General features: G+C 39.6%; 1 protein-coding gene across 1 annotated transcript in view; it reads right to left on the minus strand.

Annotated features, from left to right (window-relative positions):
* Nucleotides 1–18,629, minus strand: part of ABCA13 (ATP binding cassette subfamily A member 13) — a gene marked incomplete at its 5' end in the record, with an annotated part of 529,302 nt that overhangs the window by 25,470 nt on the left and 485,203 nt on the right. Inside the window, 3 exons of the mRNA XM_084247732.1 lie at nt 9,743–9,835; nt 12,630–12,733; nt 15,207–15,341. Coding sequence (XP_084103858.1) covers nt 9,743–9,835; nt 12,630–12,733; nt 15,207–15,341 — 332 coding nt within the window. The remainder of the gene's footprint in view (nt 1–9,742; nt 9,836–12,629; nt 12,734–15,206; nt 15,342–18,629) is intronic.

An 18,629-nucleotide genomic window follows, 5' to 3' on the forward strand; every position in this document is an offset into this window, starting at 1 on the left:
AGCAAGTTAATATGCATAAAGAACTTAGAACTGGCATAGATTCAAAATTATTATACAGCTACTCTTAGTTAACATTCTAAGTCAATATGATAGATAATTTATAGTCAGTTCTATAGCCAGTATGAAAAAGAACATGTTTGATAAAAATGGCACCAGATAAAAGGCGAGGATCAGGATATACTATAGAAGGGGTATTCCATAGGCTAGAGAAGGAGGAATTACAAGTTTTCAGGAAAAGGGCTGGATCATGGTGCAGAGGTGATCTACACATTTGTGAGATTCAACTTTCTTTAGCCAGAGATTCAAAGGGGAAGATCAGAAGAGGAGAAAGAATCTTTACCAGTTTCTTGAGCTTAAAGGAAGATCATCATTGACTTTGAACTCTTCCTACTTTAGGAAGCAGACAAAAACAAAGAAACACCTTGGTCATCAACTAGGTTCTAGGACCACTGAGAAGGAAATGCAGATCAAGTACCAGCCAGTTAGCACCAGACTGATAAAACTGGAATTTGGAGGATGATGGGGTGGTGATGGGGAGAACTCTTCAGGAAAAGTATAAAAATCCATGATGGATTTGACAGTGGTGTGGAAGAAGCAGAATTTGAGAAAACAAATGAAGTGAGTTCAGTGAAAAACTCACAGCCTGAAAAGAGACATGTACTCAGATGGCACCAGAAGGAAATGGCTTCTTGGTTGAAACAGAGGTCAGAGTTAGAAATGGTGGGAGGTGTGTACAGAAATAAGTTCACTTGTGTGTGGAGGATAAGGCCACTTTCTCTAAGGCAGTCTGGCCTCTGGAGTTCTATCCTCTATACCCTATTGGTTCTTATGGTTAATCAGTTTGGAACAATTGTCCCAGTTTGGGACAATTCTTTTCCTTTCCATGGGAGACAGGATATATAAGGTGTAGTTGGTTCTGCCTAAAGCTAGGAGGAGCAGGACACAGTCTCAAGTTGGAATGGAAAACCTCTTTATGCAAGTACACATAATGTACTGTTTTGAGGTCCTCTTTATTGAAATAAATTATTACAATTCTTATTAAATTTGAACATGGTTCTTTTTTAGCTTAGGGACACAAAGAACATTTAAAATATATATATTGAATACCAACTCTAAATGATGCTGTAGAAGTTTCACATAAGATCATTTACAAAATTATAACAAGAAGGTCTTGACCTTGAGAAGAGAGTAGAGATTCAGGCGGATCAACATGGTGGCGAGGAAACGCTGCGAGTAAGATCTCCCATTAAAAAAAAAAAAGTTAATAGGGAGGAAAAGCGAAAGGTCCCAGTGAGAACTGGGATGTGGAAGATAAATGGATGACTCCAGCAAACTACCTGAAGAAGAAAGTTACCATAAAAGAGGACTAGAAGGGAGGAAGGGAGGAAAGCTCACAAGCCTGCTACCCTCCCCCACCCACAAAGTCAGCACTCTCCGACCAACAGAAAGGAGGAAAAAACAAACTAAAACGACTAACAAGAACAAATGACGCATCAAGCGGGACTGTGAGTGGAAAGGAACTATTTCAGCCACCACACCCCAAGAACTGGAGCTGTGGAGAACCCTGCAGGATTCGCCGCGGAGGTGAGCGAACAGCTCCAGGTGCCATTAGAGAAAAACAGAGACTCCGGGAGACCTGCACACAGCCCCAGGCCAGCCAGTAAGCTTACTCGGAAAAGTGGCGTGCTTGAAAAGCAAACATGGAATGCGGCTGCCCAGGTTCCCGCGCCTGCGACCTAGGCTTGCAGGGAGATGCGCGGGGGCCCTCACTGAGGGGAAAGTACCTCACTGAGTAATCAGAAACCAGGCACCCAGACACGGGAGAGGGGTACAAATGGCACCATTTCTGCAGATACTGAACTGGGCTAGAGCCCGTGTTCTGGACCTGAGGGTTTTGGAACTGAGACCCAGGGCATGATTTGGGGGCATGGGTTCCCCACAAGGGTGGGGCACAAGGCAGACATAGCACCCCAAAGCCATTGAGGTTTTCCCTACATTCCCACTCTGTTCCCTGTCCCACAGGGTGAAAAAAACAGCTCCCCAAGGATACTAGGAGAGATCTCTGGTACCACCTAGCTACCAGAAAAAAAGTCACTAACACCACATCGAACAGGGACCTTTCTTTAGTAAAGACTGCTTGAAACCAGCAGAAGGCTCCCAGAGGAGCCAGTGGCGAGCTGGGAAGTTAGCCCACACCAGGCCCCTTTTGACCAGCAGTCTGAGCCCAAAGGGGGAGTGGGCCCCCAAGGCCGGGGCAGACCAGGTGCGAAGAAGAGTGTGCCTGAGACTGGACGCACAGGGAGTGCGTCCCGCATGGCCATTTTAGAACAGGGACATTTCTTCAGTAAATACTGCCTGAAACCAGCAGAAGGCTCCCGAGGAGCCAGAGGTGAGCGGAGAAGTTTGCCCACACCAGGTCCCTTCTGGCCTGCAGTCCCAGCCCAGAGGGGGAGCGGGAACCCACAGCTGGGGCAGACCAGGGGCAGAGGGGAGTGTGTCCCCACATCAGCATTTTAGAATAGGGACCTTTATTCAGTAAAGACTGCTGAAACCGACAGATGGCTCCTGAAGGAGCCAAAGGGGGGTGGAGATGTTCACCCAAGATGCCGACCAGTCCCAGCAACACAGTGTCCCAATGCATATGGCAAATTAGAAAACAGACAGTAGGGAGTAGAAGAACCACATGCAACCTAGCAAATCCTCAGGAGAAAAGCACAACAGAAAAAGAAAACCACAACCAGATGGCAATGACAGTAAGTAGGAAGAACTTCTGAGCCTTCCAGAAAGAGAATTTAAAATTGCCATGATTAAAAAAAAGTGACAGAACTCATAAAGGAAAACAATGATAAGGGAAAAATAATCAATGATCAGAAGAATGAAATTGAGTCCCTAAAGAGGGAAGCAAAAGAAATGCAGGAGATCAAAGAATTAATGGAGGCGCTAAAGAACTCTGGGAAAAGCAATGAAAGCAGAATAGATGAAATGGAAGAACGAATAAGTACTCTTGAAGACACAGAAATAAAAAGAAAAAAAACTAAAAAGGAAACAGAAGTACGAAGGAAAAAGAGAGAAGAAAGACTTCAGGAACTATCTGACTCCATGAGGAAAAGAAATATAAGAGTTATAGGAATACCAGAAGGAGAGGAGAGAGATGTAGGAACAGAGAAAATATTCAAGGAGATAATTGAAGAGAAGTTCCCAAATGTGAAGAAGGAGCTGAAAATTGATATACAACAAGCAAGAAGAACACCAAACTTCCACGACGAAAGGAAAAATACAGAAAGACACATAGTAGTAAAGTTCCTAAGAATCCAGGACAAGGAAAAAATAATGAAGCTGACAAGAGGGAAGAAACAGATAACATTCAAAGGAAAACCAATCAGGCTGACATCAGACTTCTCTGAAGAAACACCACGGGCAAGGAGAGAGTGGAGGGACATAGTCAACAGACTCCAAGAAAACAGATGCCAACCAAGAATACTCTACCTGCAAAGCTCTCCTTCCTCTTTGAAGAAAGAATAAGGCCCTACCCAGACAAACAGAAACTCTGGAATTTCATTATGACTAAAACCCCACTCCAAAAAATACTACAAGGAGTCCTAAAGCCAGAACCTCAGAGAGACGAATAAGAATGAAAGAAAGCGAAAAAAAAAAGTTATTGAAAGAATAAATAAATGAAATCAAAGGAAAGACAAACACAATGGCAAATACAGATGCTAACATATCAATATTAACTCTATATGTAAATGGACTAAACTCTTCAATAAAAAGACACAGAGTCACAGGCTGGATCAAGAAAAAAAAAAAAAAACAACCTTTTGCTATCTCCAGGAAACACATTTAACTATAAAAGATAAAAATAGACTCAAAGTTAAATGATGGAAAAAATCCTACAAGCAAATGGACCAAAAAAGAAAGCAGGAACAGCGATACTTATATCAGATAAAACAGATTTGAAACTCAAAAAGATAACAAGAGACCCCAACAGTCACTACATTATGATCAAGGGGACAATACTTCAAGAAGAAATAACACTCATTAACATATATTCACAATATGAAGGAGCACCTAAATATATCAGACAACCGTTGTCCTCTCTGAAAACAGACATCAGAGAAAACACATACATATGGGAGATTTCAACACACCACTATCAACAATGGATAGATCAACAAGACAAAAAATAAGTAAAGAAACTAAAGCTCTAAATAAGGACCTAGTGTGTTTGGGCTTAACAGACATATTATAGAACACTAACCCCCCCCCCAAAAAAAAAAATGGAGTACACATTTTTCTCAAGCACACACAGATCATTCTCCAGGCTTGATCACATATTGGGGCACAAGACAAACATCAACAGAAACACCAAGATTGAAATCATACCAACCATCTTTTCTGAGCATCAAACTACAAATAAACCATAAATAGAAGACAAGAGATTGAAAAACCACACTACTGGAGGACCACTGGACTAATGAGGAGATCAAAGAAGAAATTAAAAAATTCTTTGAATTGAATGACAAGGAGGACACCAATTTCCTTACTGCAGCAAAAGCAGTAAGAAGAGGAAAATATATAGCAATAGAGGCTCACATCAAGAAACAAGAAAGAACACAAAGAAACAACCTAATCTTGAACAACCTAATCTTGAAGCTCAAAGATCTAGAAAAAAGAACAACAAAAAAAACCCCAAAACCAGTAGGAGAAAAGAAATAATAAAAAACAAAGCAGAAATAAATGAAATTGAAACTAAAATAACAATCCAAAAGATCAATGAAACCAAGAGCTGGTTCTTTGAAAAAATCAATAAAATAGACAAACCCCTAGCTAGGCTCATAAGGAAAAAAGGCAGAAAGCACAAATAAACAGGATCATGAATGAAACAGGAGAAATCACAACGGACACAGCAGAAATCAAAAGAATAATCAGTAACGACTATGAACAGTTATATGGAAACAAGTTCAACAATCTAGAGGAGATGGACAAATTCCTACAACTCTACAATCACCCAAAGCTAGATAAAGAAGAAATAGAACACCAAAACAGACCAATTACAAGCAGCGAAATTGAAATGGTAATCAAAACCCTCCCCAAAAACAAAATCCCAGGACCTGATGGATTTACAAATGAATTATACCAAACATTCAAAATGAACAAACTCTTCCAAAAAATTGAGAAGGAAGGGACAATACCAAACACATTCTATGAAGCCAACATTACACTAGTACCAAAACCAAACAAGGACAACACAAAAAGGGAAAACTACAGGCCAATCTCCCTAATGAACACTGATGCAAAAATCCTCAATAAAATTTTAGCTATCAGAATCCAACAATGTATACATAAGATAATTCACCACGACCAAGTAGGATTCATTCCAGGGACACAAGGATGGTTCAATATCCAAAAATCAATCAACGTTATCCAACACATCAACAAAAAGATATGTAAAAACTATATGATAATATCAATAGATGCTGAGAAAGCTTTCGACACAGTGCAACACACATTCATGATAAAAGCCCTTGAAATTCTTGGGATATAAGGAAAATATCTCATCATCATAAAGGCCATATATGACAAGCCAACAGCCAGTATCATTTTCAATGGTGAAAAGCTGAAAGCAATTCCATTAAGATCTGGAATAAGACAAGGATGTCCATTCTCACCAATGCTTTTCAATATAATACTGAATGTCCTAGCCAGACCAATAAGACAAGAGAAAGACATACAAGGAATCCAAATAGGAAAAGAAGAAGTCAAACTATCACTATTTGCAGATGATATAATATACATAGAGAACCCCAAAAACTCCACAGAAAAACTAATTCAACTCATCAATCAGTTCAGTAAAGTGGCAGGATACAAAATCAACACGCAAAGTCAGTAGCCTTCCTATACACAAACAATAAATCTGAAGAAGAGGAAATAAAAAAAAAAATCCTTTTTATTATCGAAACAAAAAAAAAATCAAATACTTGGGAATAAATCTAACAAAAGAGGTAAAGGACCTATACAAAGAAAACTATAAAACACTGTTAAAAGAAATAGAAGAAGACACAAAGAAATGGAAAGACATCCCCTGCTCTTGGATTGGAAGAACAAACATTATTAAAAGGGCCATCCTACCAAAAGCCAGCTACAGATTCAATCCTATTCCAATCAAAATTTCAATGTCATTCTTCAAAGAAATAGAACAATTATTGATGAAATTCATATGGAATTACCAAAAACCCCAAATAGCCAAAGCTCTCCTGAAAAAAAAAAAAAAAAAAAGAAGGGAATGGAGGCATCACACTCCCTGACTTCAAACTATACAACAAAGCCATAATCATCAAAACTGCATGTATTGGAACAAGAACAGACATACAGACCAATGGAATCAACTAAAAAATCCAGAAATAAACCCACAGATTTATGTTCAACTAATCTTTGACAAAGGAGCAAAGACTGGGAAAACTGGGTAGCTACATGCAAAAGAATGAAGCTTGACCACTACCTCACACCATACACAAAAATCAATTTAAAATGCATTAAAGAACTAAACATAAGACCTGAAAACATTAAATACATATAAGGAAATATAGGCGAAAAACTACGTGATATGCACATCAAAGATATCTTTACAGGCACATCACCCAAAGCAGTGAGAGTGAAGGCAAAGATAAACAGCTGGGACTACATCAAATTAAAGAGCTTCTGCACAGCAAAAGAGACAATAACAAAAACAAAGAGAAACCCAACCGACTGGGAGAACATTTTTGCACCCAACACTAATGATAAAGGACTGATCACAAAAATCTACAAAGAGCTGATGAGACTCAACAACAAAGAAAATAACCCAGTCAAAAAATGGGCAGAAGAGCTAAAAGAAACATCTCTGAAGAGGAAATGCAAATGGCCAACAGGCATATGAAAAAATGTTCAACATCACTTGCAATCAGGGAAATGCAAATCAAAACTACCATGAGATACCATCTTACACCAGTGAGAAGGGCACATATTAAAAAAACTAGCAACAACAAATGTTGGCGAGGGTGTGGAGAAAAAGGAACTCTTCTGCACTGTTGGTGGGAGTGCAAACTGGTCCAACCACTATGGAGAGCTGTGTGGAGATTTCTGGACCTACTATACATAGAGCTTCCATATGATCCAGCAATTCCACTCCTAGGTATTTACCCAAAGGACACAGAAACATCCATTCCAAAGAGCACCTGCACCCCTATGTTTATAGCAGCACTGTTTATAATAGCTAAGCTTTGGATACAGCCCAAATGCCCAAAAATGGATGACTGGATCAACAAGGTGTGGTACATACATACCATGGAATATTACTCAGCATTCAAAAAAGATAAACACATGCAATTTGCAGCAACATGGATGGTGCTGGAAGGGATCATGCTCAGCGAAATAAGCCAGAAAAAAAAGAAAAATACTGGATGGTCTCACTCATAGCAGAAATCTGGAAAACTTAAATAAGGGACCAGGAAAATGAATAACTATAAGAAAGTAAAAATCAAAATCAACAAAAAACTATGAACCAGAGACACTCTATGGGGGGCAGAGGGCGGGAGGGGAGGAATTGGGGTCAAAGTAAGGGGGTTGCAATTGTATGGGGAATATAAAAATAGAATTTATTATAAAAAAAAGAGTAGAACATCAAGTTTGTAAATGACTGAATTTAGATTCTGGCAACATCAGCCCCCCTGGAGAGTCAAAGCCTGTGTGTCCTCTTTGGTGTGGCTATACTGGTTTTTCCCAGGCCCAGGCATCCAGGACTGTCTGTTGTTGTCCTCAGATGGCTTTTCTGCAATAGTACAAATATGCATGAATAGGGCAATGCCAGGGTAATGAAAGAATGCCAGAAATCTCCTCCAGGAGCATAAAGGAACATTGCAACAGGAAGGTTTGGGAAATTCACACTGCATACACCTAGTTTTTGGCAGGGTGGATGCAATAATACACCAAAGAAGAAAAGTAGGTTATGGATATGAAGAGAGAACACAGAGTGTTGGAAAGGCCAATGACATCTCACAGAAGCACTACAGTGATGGGATATTGTGGGTGGAGGTTTGTAAGGAGGGACAGTGTTCAGAGGCGTGTGGGAAAGCATCCAAGAAACTCTAGCTTAAAGAGCTCCAAGGCCCTATACAAGTGTCCAGATGTCCCAGCTCCATCCAAGGCCCTGTCCCAGCTCACAACTATGATTCCTAAATCCCAGTTGGGGCCAGACTGAAGCTGAAGGAGAGAAAGGAATTCTTGCTATATGCATCTGACATTGCAGCTTCTGTAACATGCACCATTCCAGGTCAGAGAATTGGCATGTGTGCACATGTTACCATGGGCTTCCTTCCTGACAGGATCCTGCTTTACAGACCCACCTCCTTTTAGCCACAGAACAATTCACATTCTGGAGATTCTATCAAAAAAAAGGAGGGGAGAGTATTTATGGGTATTATTTCCAATAAAATAAAAATATCTCAACATAAAATATATAACTATTTAAGAAATTTCTATTTGAGAATAGAATGAGAGAAGTCTTGACTATATGCTCCTGACCTCTGAGGAACTGATAAGATGTTTTGTTTCTGGAGGAAAATACCACAAATCATATTCTGTGTCTTCATTAGAAAGAGGAGCAAAAGCTATATACATGTGTGTCAGATGCAAGGGATAACAATTAAAATAGATAAAAGTACAGTATTTGCTACAGTAACACAGGCAATTTGATTAAATTTGGGTGAGATGTATGTTGGTTCAAGCTTTATATAAGGTATTTTATATCAAGGAGGACACTTTTTTGCTATTTTGAACCTGCAATCATAATCCCATCCTGCACTGTGTGACTTCAGTGAGAGTACAGATCCTTCCTAGGAGAACACAATCAAATGTGTGGGAGGCCCTGGATTCTGTTAGTAATTGCAATATCTTGATTTCTTAGTTAGAACATTTCACACACATAAACATACCTTCACTTCTCAGACCTTCGTCTCCTATTCTTTATTTTTTTAAAGGTAGTTTTTTTTTTTAATTCATTTATATATTTTTCATTGTTGTTCATTTTTGTACTAGAAATCATTTTAATTTCACCACTGAGTTATAATCCGCATAAAATTACCACCACCAAGACACCTATGAACCATCACCACAGTCTCTTGTGTTCTTCCCTCCCCTGTCTTGATCCCTCTCATTCTCTCTCCCCTGCTGAATATCTCTGATACAGAGTTTGCCTACTAATTTTGTATTTTTTTGATAGCAGGGATTATTCTCAGTAAAATAAGTCCACAATAAAAAGAAAAATATTGGATGGTCTCACTTATAGAAGGAATATAGGGGGACCAAACAAGGGATTGCATCCTTTTTTTTAAGATTTATTTGTTTATGCATACAAGAACTGGGTGTAGGCCAGAAATGTGGGGGGTGAGAGGATTCACCAGAGACAGAGTGGGGAGCAGAACAGGCTATTTACTGAAATACACTACTGAGGGGTGCAGCGGGAGAGACAGGAGAGGTCTGCTGCACCATGTGAGTAGCTCCCTGTCTGGGGAATCAAACTCATGCTTCAGTGACTGTGGATAGCTTCATAGTGCTGTGTCTTAACCCCTTGCACCACCAGGGAGGCCCCTTCATCTTCTATTCTCTCATGTTTGATTGGACAATGCTCTTTCTAAAGCATCTCCAGTAATAACTACATCATACAATTTATTGAACCATTTTTCATGAGAAAAGAAATGCAACATACCTGTCCTTAATATGCTGAGGAGAGCCAAGGCACCTAAAGCTGCCATTGATCATGATGGCGAGTCTTGTGCAAAGAGCTTCACACTCCTCCATACTGAGGGAGAAGGAAAAGAAACATATGAATGAGTGAATTCAAGAGATGCAAAGCTTGAATAAAATAGAAATAAATAAGCAGGAAAAAAAGTCATTACAGCCAATTAGCTAATTTTCTAGAAACTGCATGAAACCCAAAAAAGCATTTTTTAAAATTGATAAGAATTTATTTAGATAGCTAATTGCACAATTAATAAAAAAATAGTAACAATCCCATATCCCAAGAAAAAACTGTTATAAAATATATAAAGGAGAGACTTTCAGTCTGGTTGGGTGAATTTCAGTTTCTCTTAATGAGTAAAGCGGGTTATAGTGTTATTAGCCTCAGTCTTCTGCCCCATGGTTTCATCATGGTCTTCTAGAGTTAGGAATAAGGAGAGGAAGGGATAGGTGAATTCGAAGTAAAGAAGAAACTGCAGTTAGGAAGACTTTTCAGCTGAACACTGTGGGTTTAGAATCATGGAGTCAATCATAAGCTATACTTAACTTCATTAATAGTGGAACTTTTGTATTTTTACATTGTATGAAAATGGACATATCTATGGAAATAAAGATACATGATTAATATGAAAAACATGAAAAAGAGAACATAGATGAGAAATTTCAGTGTTATGTGGTCTTTCTGAAACTGTCTGCAGTAATCATGTTACCTAAAAATTAAAGGGATTTTTTTTACCCTGACAACAATTTATCTGGTTGTAGAATCTACACAAAAACATGGAAACTTAACAAAAGCTAACATAATGAATACAAGAGTATAATGTTTCTGGAACTAACAGAGTGAAAGGATCCTTCTAAGTGGAAACATAGATGTCCTAAGATAGACTAGATTTGTTAAAATCAATTATTTCAATTTATATTTCTGAAGAGAAACAGAACAAATTCATAGAAAAAACAAAAGACAAGGGCAGGATTTTAGGCTATGGGCAAGTCAAAAAATTAGCAAATTCTCTCCCAAAATTCTACCATAAAATTAGAAAAAATTAACAAATACAATCACTTCAGAATTCTGGAAATTGACCAAAGCTATATAATAATCTGAGAAATACTTACAGTTAACAAAGAAGTACACTTTAAGAAGAGAAGGGAGGTGATTGCATGGATCTAATAGACATTTACAGGGCACTACACCCCCCCAAAGTTAGAATACATGTTTTGCTCAAGAGCACATATGACAGTCTCCAGAATAGACCATATAATGAGTAAAAAAAAAACAAAACCAGGGTCCTCCCTGGTGGCGCAAGGGGTTAAGATGCAACCTATGAAGCTGTCTGCAGCCTCTGCTGCATGAGTTCAATCCCCTGGCCAGCCAGGGAGCAAACCACATGGTGCAGCAGACCTCTCCTGACTTGCCTGCTGCTCCCCTCAGCAGTATACTTCATTCAATCTCCCTGCTCTGTTCCCCACTCTGGCTCTGGTGAATCCTCTCACCACCCACACCTGTGGTCTGTACCCCAGCTCCTGTATGCATAGATAAATAAATCTTAAAAAATTCACAAAGATTTAGATCATATAAGTATCAAACTAGAAATTATCAAAGTATCAAAAGCAGAGAAATACTTTAATACATGAAAACTGAACAATAGGCTACAGAAAAACTACTGGATTAGTGAGAAAATCAAAGAAGAAATATATGTATATATGTGTGTATATATATGTATATATGGCACCTTGGTTAATGTGGCACCCTGGTTAATGGCCTTTTATCTTGCTGTAATTGTCCATATTTTCTATGACTAGGAGTCTTGTTGCTTGTGAAAGCACCCATGAGATGTATGCCAAATTTGTTAGGTCACAAGTAAGAATCCAGGGGTATCCCTGGTGGTGCAAGGGGTTAAGAACAAGCTATGATGCTATCACAGCCACTGCAGCACGAGTTCAATCCCCAGCCAGGGAGATAACACACATGGCATAGCAAACCTCTCCTGTCTTGCCCACTGCTCCCCTCAGCAGTGTATTTCAGTCAGTCTGCCTGTTCTGCTCCCCTCTCTGTCTCTGGTGAATCTTCTTACACACTTCTGGCCTATTTTCCCCCGGTTCTAGTATGCATAAATAAATAAATCTTTAAAAAAATCAAGAATCCATAAATTTCTTGACACTTAATTCAGACTATACTTAAACATAAAAAGGAAATATGTCTAAACTTTAAAACTGGATCTTCATTCTATCTCAAATTCTGATAGACCAAATCACATCGCTCACTCTTCACAAATAAGTTTTATGAAATCTAAGATGTACATTGCTGTAATCTAGTATGTGCATTGCTGTAATCTAGTACGTAATATAGTATGAAGTCGCATAAAGTCAAAACAAGTCAATGATTTAGAAATCAAGCATGCCATTAATTCTGTGAAGAAGGAAATATGAGACCAAACTCAAAAACCTAGTAAATTTTCATTTCAGTCAGTGGTACATAAAGGGAGAAGAGGTCTTGGACAGAAAGGAGCTGAGACGTGGATTCAGGAAGACCTGAGGAGGGAGTCTAGCCTCACCTTGAACAGTAACAACAGATGAGGCAAGGGTATGTTCAGTGATAGAGCGCTGGGTTCAGATTTTAGCTCCATCACCCACTGGCTGTGTGCCCTTAGATACATTATTCAAGCTCTCTGCTTCAATGTCCTACCTAATATGCCAATAGGGACAAATAATTATTAATATTGTGGTGCTGCTGTAGAAATGAAGGATCAACAAAAGAAGGATCACATGGGTAGTTCTGTTTCTTGCGCTTGATGTGCCACAAATCTTTGTTTCTAAGCCTTGTTCCACGAGTGGCCTCTCAAGGGGGCATAGCTCACCTGTGAGAAGTCAGCACAACAGCACATCCTCCCTGAACCTCATTCATTATTGTTTTCCACAGGTACCGCTTAGAGCAGGGATCCATCCCAGAACTGGGTTCATCCTGAGGGGAAAAAAATACACAGAAGATGAGCGTACTACTTAGGAACACAGGCATTGCCAAGGGCTAGGCCTGGCCCAAAAGCTGCTGCTCTGACTCTAGCAGGCAGGTCTCTCCACTGCCATAAACTACGTACAGAAAGTTAGGGTTCATCATCATGTCAGGCCATTTCCCCTTGGTGATCCAGTCAAGTAGACTGACCTTGATCATGGTCAATATAAAATTTCAGAATGATGTACCATAGAAAGACAAAGACAAGAGAGAAAAAAAAAATGCTTCATTTATTTACCAACATCAAGTAAAATGAAATTTCTTGAAACCTGAAGTTTTCTTCCTTAATAAACACTGGAGTACTTATTTGAACTACTTTTGAGAGAAATGTTTATAGATTACATGCTGCATTTCTGGGGATTTTTGTTTTTGTTTTTGTAATTAGGGAGCATAAACACATTTCTTTTAAAGAACTTGGGGTCATCAAATTTCCCGAAGAAAGAAACAGCAGGGAAATAGGTTTAAAAAATGGCACTAGATAGGGGAAAAAAATGCCTGCGAACAAACTATATATGTGTATAGTTATAAACATAAGTAGAAGATGTGTTGGACCATTCATTCTTTGTAAGAGTTGATTAGGGGATTCTACATTTCACTAATTACCATCAGCTGTAAAATCCTCTTGTCTTTACTCTGAGGAAAATCTGAAAGTCCCTTCAATGCATGTGGACACCAATCATCACTGCACTCACTAAAACTGATGTGGCCACATGCGTGATGTGAATTTTCTCTTTGACTGCTTTCAATGGCAGTTGACTTAAGTCCTTACCTGGACCACTATTCCAGAGTCCTGGGTAACAAAAGGGAGTCAAGAGCAAGGCTTGTGAAAGGAGATGAGGGCAGTGGTGAGCGAGGGACATGGCAAAGCCTCTGTCCCAATAAGAGATATGCTGTCCTAGGCTGAGCTGGGGAATTATGTGGAAGGTGAGGAATAGTCATGTTTCCTGAACTCTTCACTGCAGGCTGACCTCCTCTTAGAAGAAAAACATAACTTGTAAACTACAGAATTGTGTGTGACTTTTTATTGTCGGAATCAAGAGTATAAATTTCAATAATCATCTCTATTTTGGGGGCTTGCAAAAAATGAAAAAAAAAAAAGGCAAACTTAAAAGAAGTTGAAGGGAAATTCAACTCAAGTTCTAGAAGACAATCCAATGTAGGTAGTGCTGAAGTGCTACCCCCGCCACTGAAGTGCTATTTTAATTAACAAGAAAAAGATATCATTTTGTCTCCCACATTTATTGATGTCCCTCAGATTTTCTAATAGGATGAATTGTGAAAATGACTTTTATTTAATGTTTATGTGATACTACTTTTAATTGTTCTTGAAATGTCAAATAATTGGTTCTATTTCTTGACGTTCACCACCTCCAACTAAAGCTCTCATCCAGCCAAACTGGATTAACTGCAATTGCCAAATAGACTACAGAAAACCTGGTTTCAATACCATTGTATCAACTCTGCTCTTTCCCTGAATAATCTCCCTACCACGTCTAACCTGCACCTAGACACCATTCTCAGGATTCACCATGGGCAGTGTCCCTACTGCTATAACATTCACATTATCTGCAGACAGGAAAAAGACTTTTTTTTTTCATAGAAGAACTGGGGTGTAGGCCAGAAGTGCGGGAGGTGAAAGGATTCACCAGAGACAGATTGGGGAGCAGAACTGGTAGATCTATTGAAATGCTCAGCCTTAGAGGAGCATTGGGCAAGATAGTAGAGGTCTGTTGTGCCATGTGGGTCAGCTCTTTGGCAGGGAATGGAACTCAGGCTGTAGTAGTGATAGCACTGATACTTAACCCCTTGGCTATGAGGTAGAATCAGAAAAATCACGTTTAAAAACAGTTTACTAGGGACTCCCTGATGGTGCAAAGTGTTAAGATGCAACTTATGAAGCTGTCCGCAGCCACTGCAGCACAAGTTCGATCCCCGGCAGGCCAGGGAGCAACCCACATGGTGCAGCAGACCTCTCCTGACTAGCCCACTGCTCCCCTCTGCAGTGTACTTTGGTCAGTCTTCCTGTTCTGTTCCCTACTCTGTCTCTGGTGAATCCTCTCACCCCCACACCTGTGGCCTGTATCCTAGCTCTTATATGCATAAATAAATAAATCTTAAAAAAAAATTACTAGATGAAAAACATATGTCAGTTTTCAAATTACAGATGAATTCTGATATTCTTTTAAATACAATTTTACATACTCAAATAGATTTGCATTTTCAATAAAAGTATATCTATCATTTTTTTCTATAATATCTCAATGATATTTTATATTCTGTTTGGGAAATGTTATCTTAGGACAAAAGAGTTTGTTAGTTTGAGGACCAACATCCAAATTTTGAATTCTCTCCCTTGAGAAACTCTGATAGGTTCAAGCATCTTATTTGAAGACACCAACATTTCCTTGATATATCCACTACTCACCAACAAAAGAAGATCAGGCTTCCCCAGCAAGGCCAGGGCCATGGAGAGCTTCCGCTTTGTTCCTCCACTGTAGGTGGCCACAAGTTTGTTGACATGGGCTTCCAGATGTAAGCGCCTCACAAGGTCCCCAGCAACCTGAAGGAGAAGCAGCCTCCATAAAAGCCTCCCCATTTATTGAGGGGAGCCCAGATACCTGGACCTCAACCCAGAGACTCACCCAGTGCTCCTCATCATTCTCGCATGTACATACACCTGTATGGTTGGGTAAACATCTCCTCTGTGACACAGTGATAACAGAATGAGCTGATTTTACGCCTTGGGTTATCAAAGCAATGTTTACAATACTCTGGAATTGAGGCTCAGGTGAGCAGAGTGGGTGAGAAATACAGTCAAAGCTGGGCCCAAGCACAGCTTGGCCCAACAAAGCTGACCATAAGCACAGTGAGTAGAAGATGAATTAAAAAGACTGAGAGGCACAGGCAGTTGAGTGCAGCACTGTGAAGCTATCCACAGTCTCTGAAGTGCCATTTCGATCCCTACCGGACTCAGAGCAACCCACATGGTGAGCAGATCTCTCCTGTCTCACCCGCTGCTCCCTCAGAAGTGTGCTTCGGTCAATCTGCCTGTTCTGTTCCCCGCTCTGTCTCTGGTGAACCCTCTCACACTCCTGTGCATGTGGCCTATACCCCAATTCTTGTATAAATAAAATAGATCTTAAAAAAAAGAAGACTGAGAGCCAAACAGAATGGCAATAAAATTGAGGTAAAGAGAAATAACCTCACGGGAGCAGAGAATTATAGAGAGAGTTTGAATACCCACATAGGTAAGAATGGTCCCTTTCCATTTATAGACTATTCATTCCAGAGTCAGGTTTACAAAGTAATTAAGGTGGAGAGTAGAGGGAGTGTTTCATATTTGTCACTGCTGGAGACCATTTCATCAAGTCCCTAAGACGGTGACTGCACATCCCAAATAGGACACCCCCAGTCACGGAAAGCCTGATCCCTCCAAGTCCATAGTTTATGTGCAGAGCTTCTCCTCCATCTTCTACTTTTCAAACTGCCAACTTTTCACACATTATCAAAGGCCCAGCTCATTTGCTTTCTCTCCTCAGTAGAAACAAATGCCCCCTCTTCAAGGTATGACATGTATCCCCACGGTACTTTGCACCATACTACATTCTCTGTTTCCAGTTCTTTCCCCTGTATAGGACTATGAAAATGGGTAAATAATTGCATACACATATTAAATCACTAAATAAAACACAGCTTTAAACTAATGTATATACTTTTTTTCATAAATGCATAAAAGTTGGGATAATAATGGCAATTATAGTAACACTGGCAATGGTGAAATATTAAGAACCAGCACAATATTAGGATACTGTGTATACTTCCCAGTAAAAATTCTCAACATAAATAGTTCCATCACTTCAATTAACATGGAAAGAGTGAAGAATCTCAAGGATTTTTAAGTAGTTAAGAAACTGCATATTTCAAGACCCAAAAAATCCATGAGGAGTCTTGAATCTCCTCTGTCTACCAAAGAACATCACTTTGAGAGTCAGTAGTTTGTTATTATTGGAAAGAGTAATATCATTTCCCCCAGATGACCATGATTTCCCATGACCCAATTCAATCCATTTATTTCATTGTTGTAAGTTGAATTAAATCAAATGTAAATAAATAAAAAATATTCAAAAATGATTGATTTAAAACAATCAACTAAAATCTTAATGCTATTTTGTGAATGAAGAGAATAACAGCTTGCAGAGCAAGAATTAGAGCCATGGACCATTGCCATTGTTTTCCCCAGAGAGGGTCTTCCAGAAGTATAAAACTAGTCTGGGGTCAACATTTACGTAAGAGATGAAGGAAGGAGGGCCTCCCCTGGTGGTGCAGCGGTTGAGCACTGGGCTGCGAAGCTGCCCACAGCCTCTGCAGCACCGGTTCGATCCCCGGCCATCGGGCGAGGGTCCCACATGGCGCGCAGACCTCTCCTGCCACCCGCTGCTCCCCTCAGCAGTGTACTTCGGTCCTTCTGCCTGCTCTGCTCCCCGCTCTGGCTCTGGTGAATTCTTTCACCCTCCCACGCTTCTGACTGTACCCAGTGCTTGTATAAATAAATAAATAAATCTTTAAAAAAAAAAAAGATGAAGGAAGGGGAGCTCCTTAGAAGGTAAGGCACTGTTTAAGTGAAAGAGGAAATAAGCAGACTCTGTTAAGAAACATTTACTTTCTAGAATATCAGGGCTAATAATTGTAGGGTCAGTAAAATGACACCTTGAGAAAAAGATTTTACATTATTTTTAGATCCACAAGACATACCAAAAAAGACTGAAAATATAATGTGTGTGTGTGTAGTTTAAATAATTATCAGGCTTTTCTGCCCTCCTGCCATTAGGATTGATGATGGATCCCTGTGGTCCTGAATGCGTGGACACCTGGAGTAGGGTGTGGGCCTACTACGTAGGTGGGTGCACCTGGGCTGAGACTGTGCTTATAAGGGCAGCATCATGGGGATGCCAGCAGAGAGAAAAGAATGAAACAGCAGAGTGAAAGAGCAAGAGAAAGAGAACAAGAAAAGGCCACAAGAGAATGCTGGAGAGCCTAGGAAGTGTGAAGACTTGCTGAGGGCTGGGAGGCCTGCCAGCCTCCTGGCCCCCCCAGCACCCCTGCCTGCCATATGTATGGTGAACCCCAATAAAATACCTGCAAAAAGCCACTAAGGACTCTGACTCCTCCCTTACCCGGTCTGCATGGGATCAGAAAACCTGCCCTGTGGTCTTCCTGCCTCTACAGAGTTGCAGCCTGCAAATCTTGGATTGGTTAACCATAGGGAAGAGTCCAAAGTGCAGATAAAACTAATTTGATCTAATGCTTTCTGAATGTCATTTTTTACAAAAATTATGGAAAATGGTCTAATAAGTATTTTTGTGGAACTCATTATTTTTCCACGTCAAAAATAATAATACATGTAATCTCTGCATTTGTGATTGATAAAATACTGTGAAAACTGAAAAATGTCATAAGTTAATGGAATCTCTCTGCTATTAGTTATTTTTCTCCCATGAAGTTCTAAAATTGCACTGCACTTAAGGCAAAAGCTTGGAATTCACTCATCTTTATAGCTTCAGTGACTAATAATGTTTGACACATAGTACAGTGTGTGTAATTACTATTTGAACCAAAATAAATTGCCCAGAGATACACACATCCATGTGACTCCAAAGGCAAATGCTTTTTACTAGATTACATGATGGAGATATCATAAAGTTCTGTGAGATAAAGATCAAAAAGAAGAGTAAAGTAAGAAAAAAGGATGAAAAATTTAGGACAGAAATGCTTTTCTTCTGAATGTCACTCTATTTCCTCCTGTCTCTTATTCTTCCTGCCTTATAACTTCCGGCTCCTTCTAGCAAAA

Source organism: Talpa europaea (genome assembly GCF_964194135.1).
Source record: "Talpa europaea genome assembly, chromosome: 11".
NCBI classification, from domain to species: Eukaryota; Metazoa; Chordata; class Mammalia; order Eulipotyphla; family Talpidae; genus Talpa; species Talpa europaea.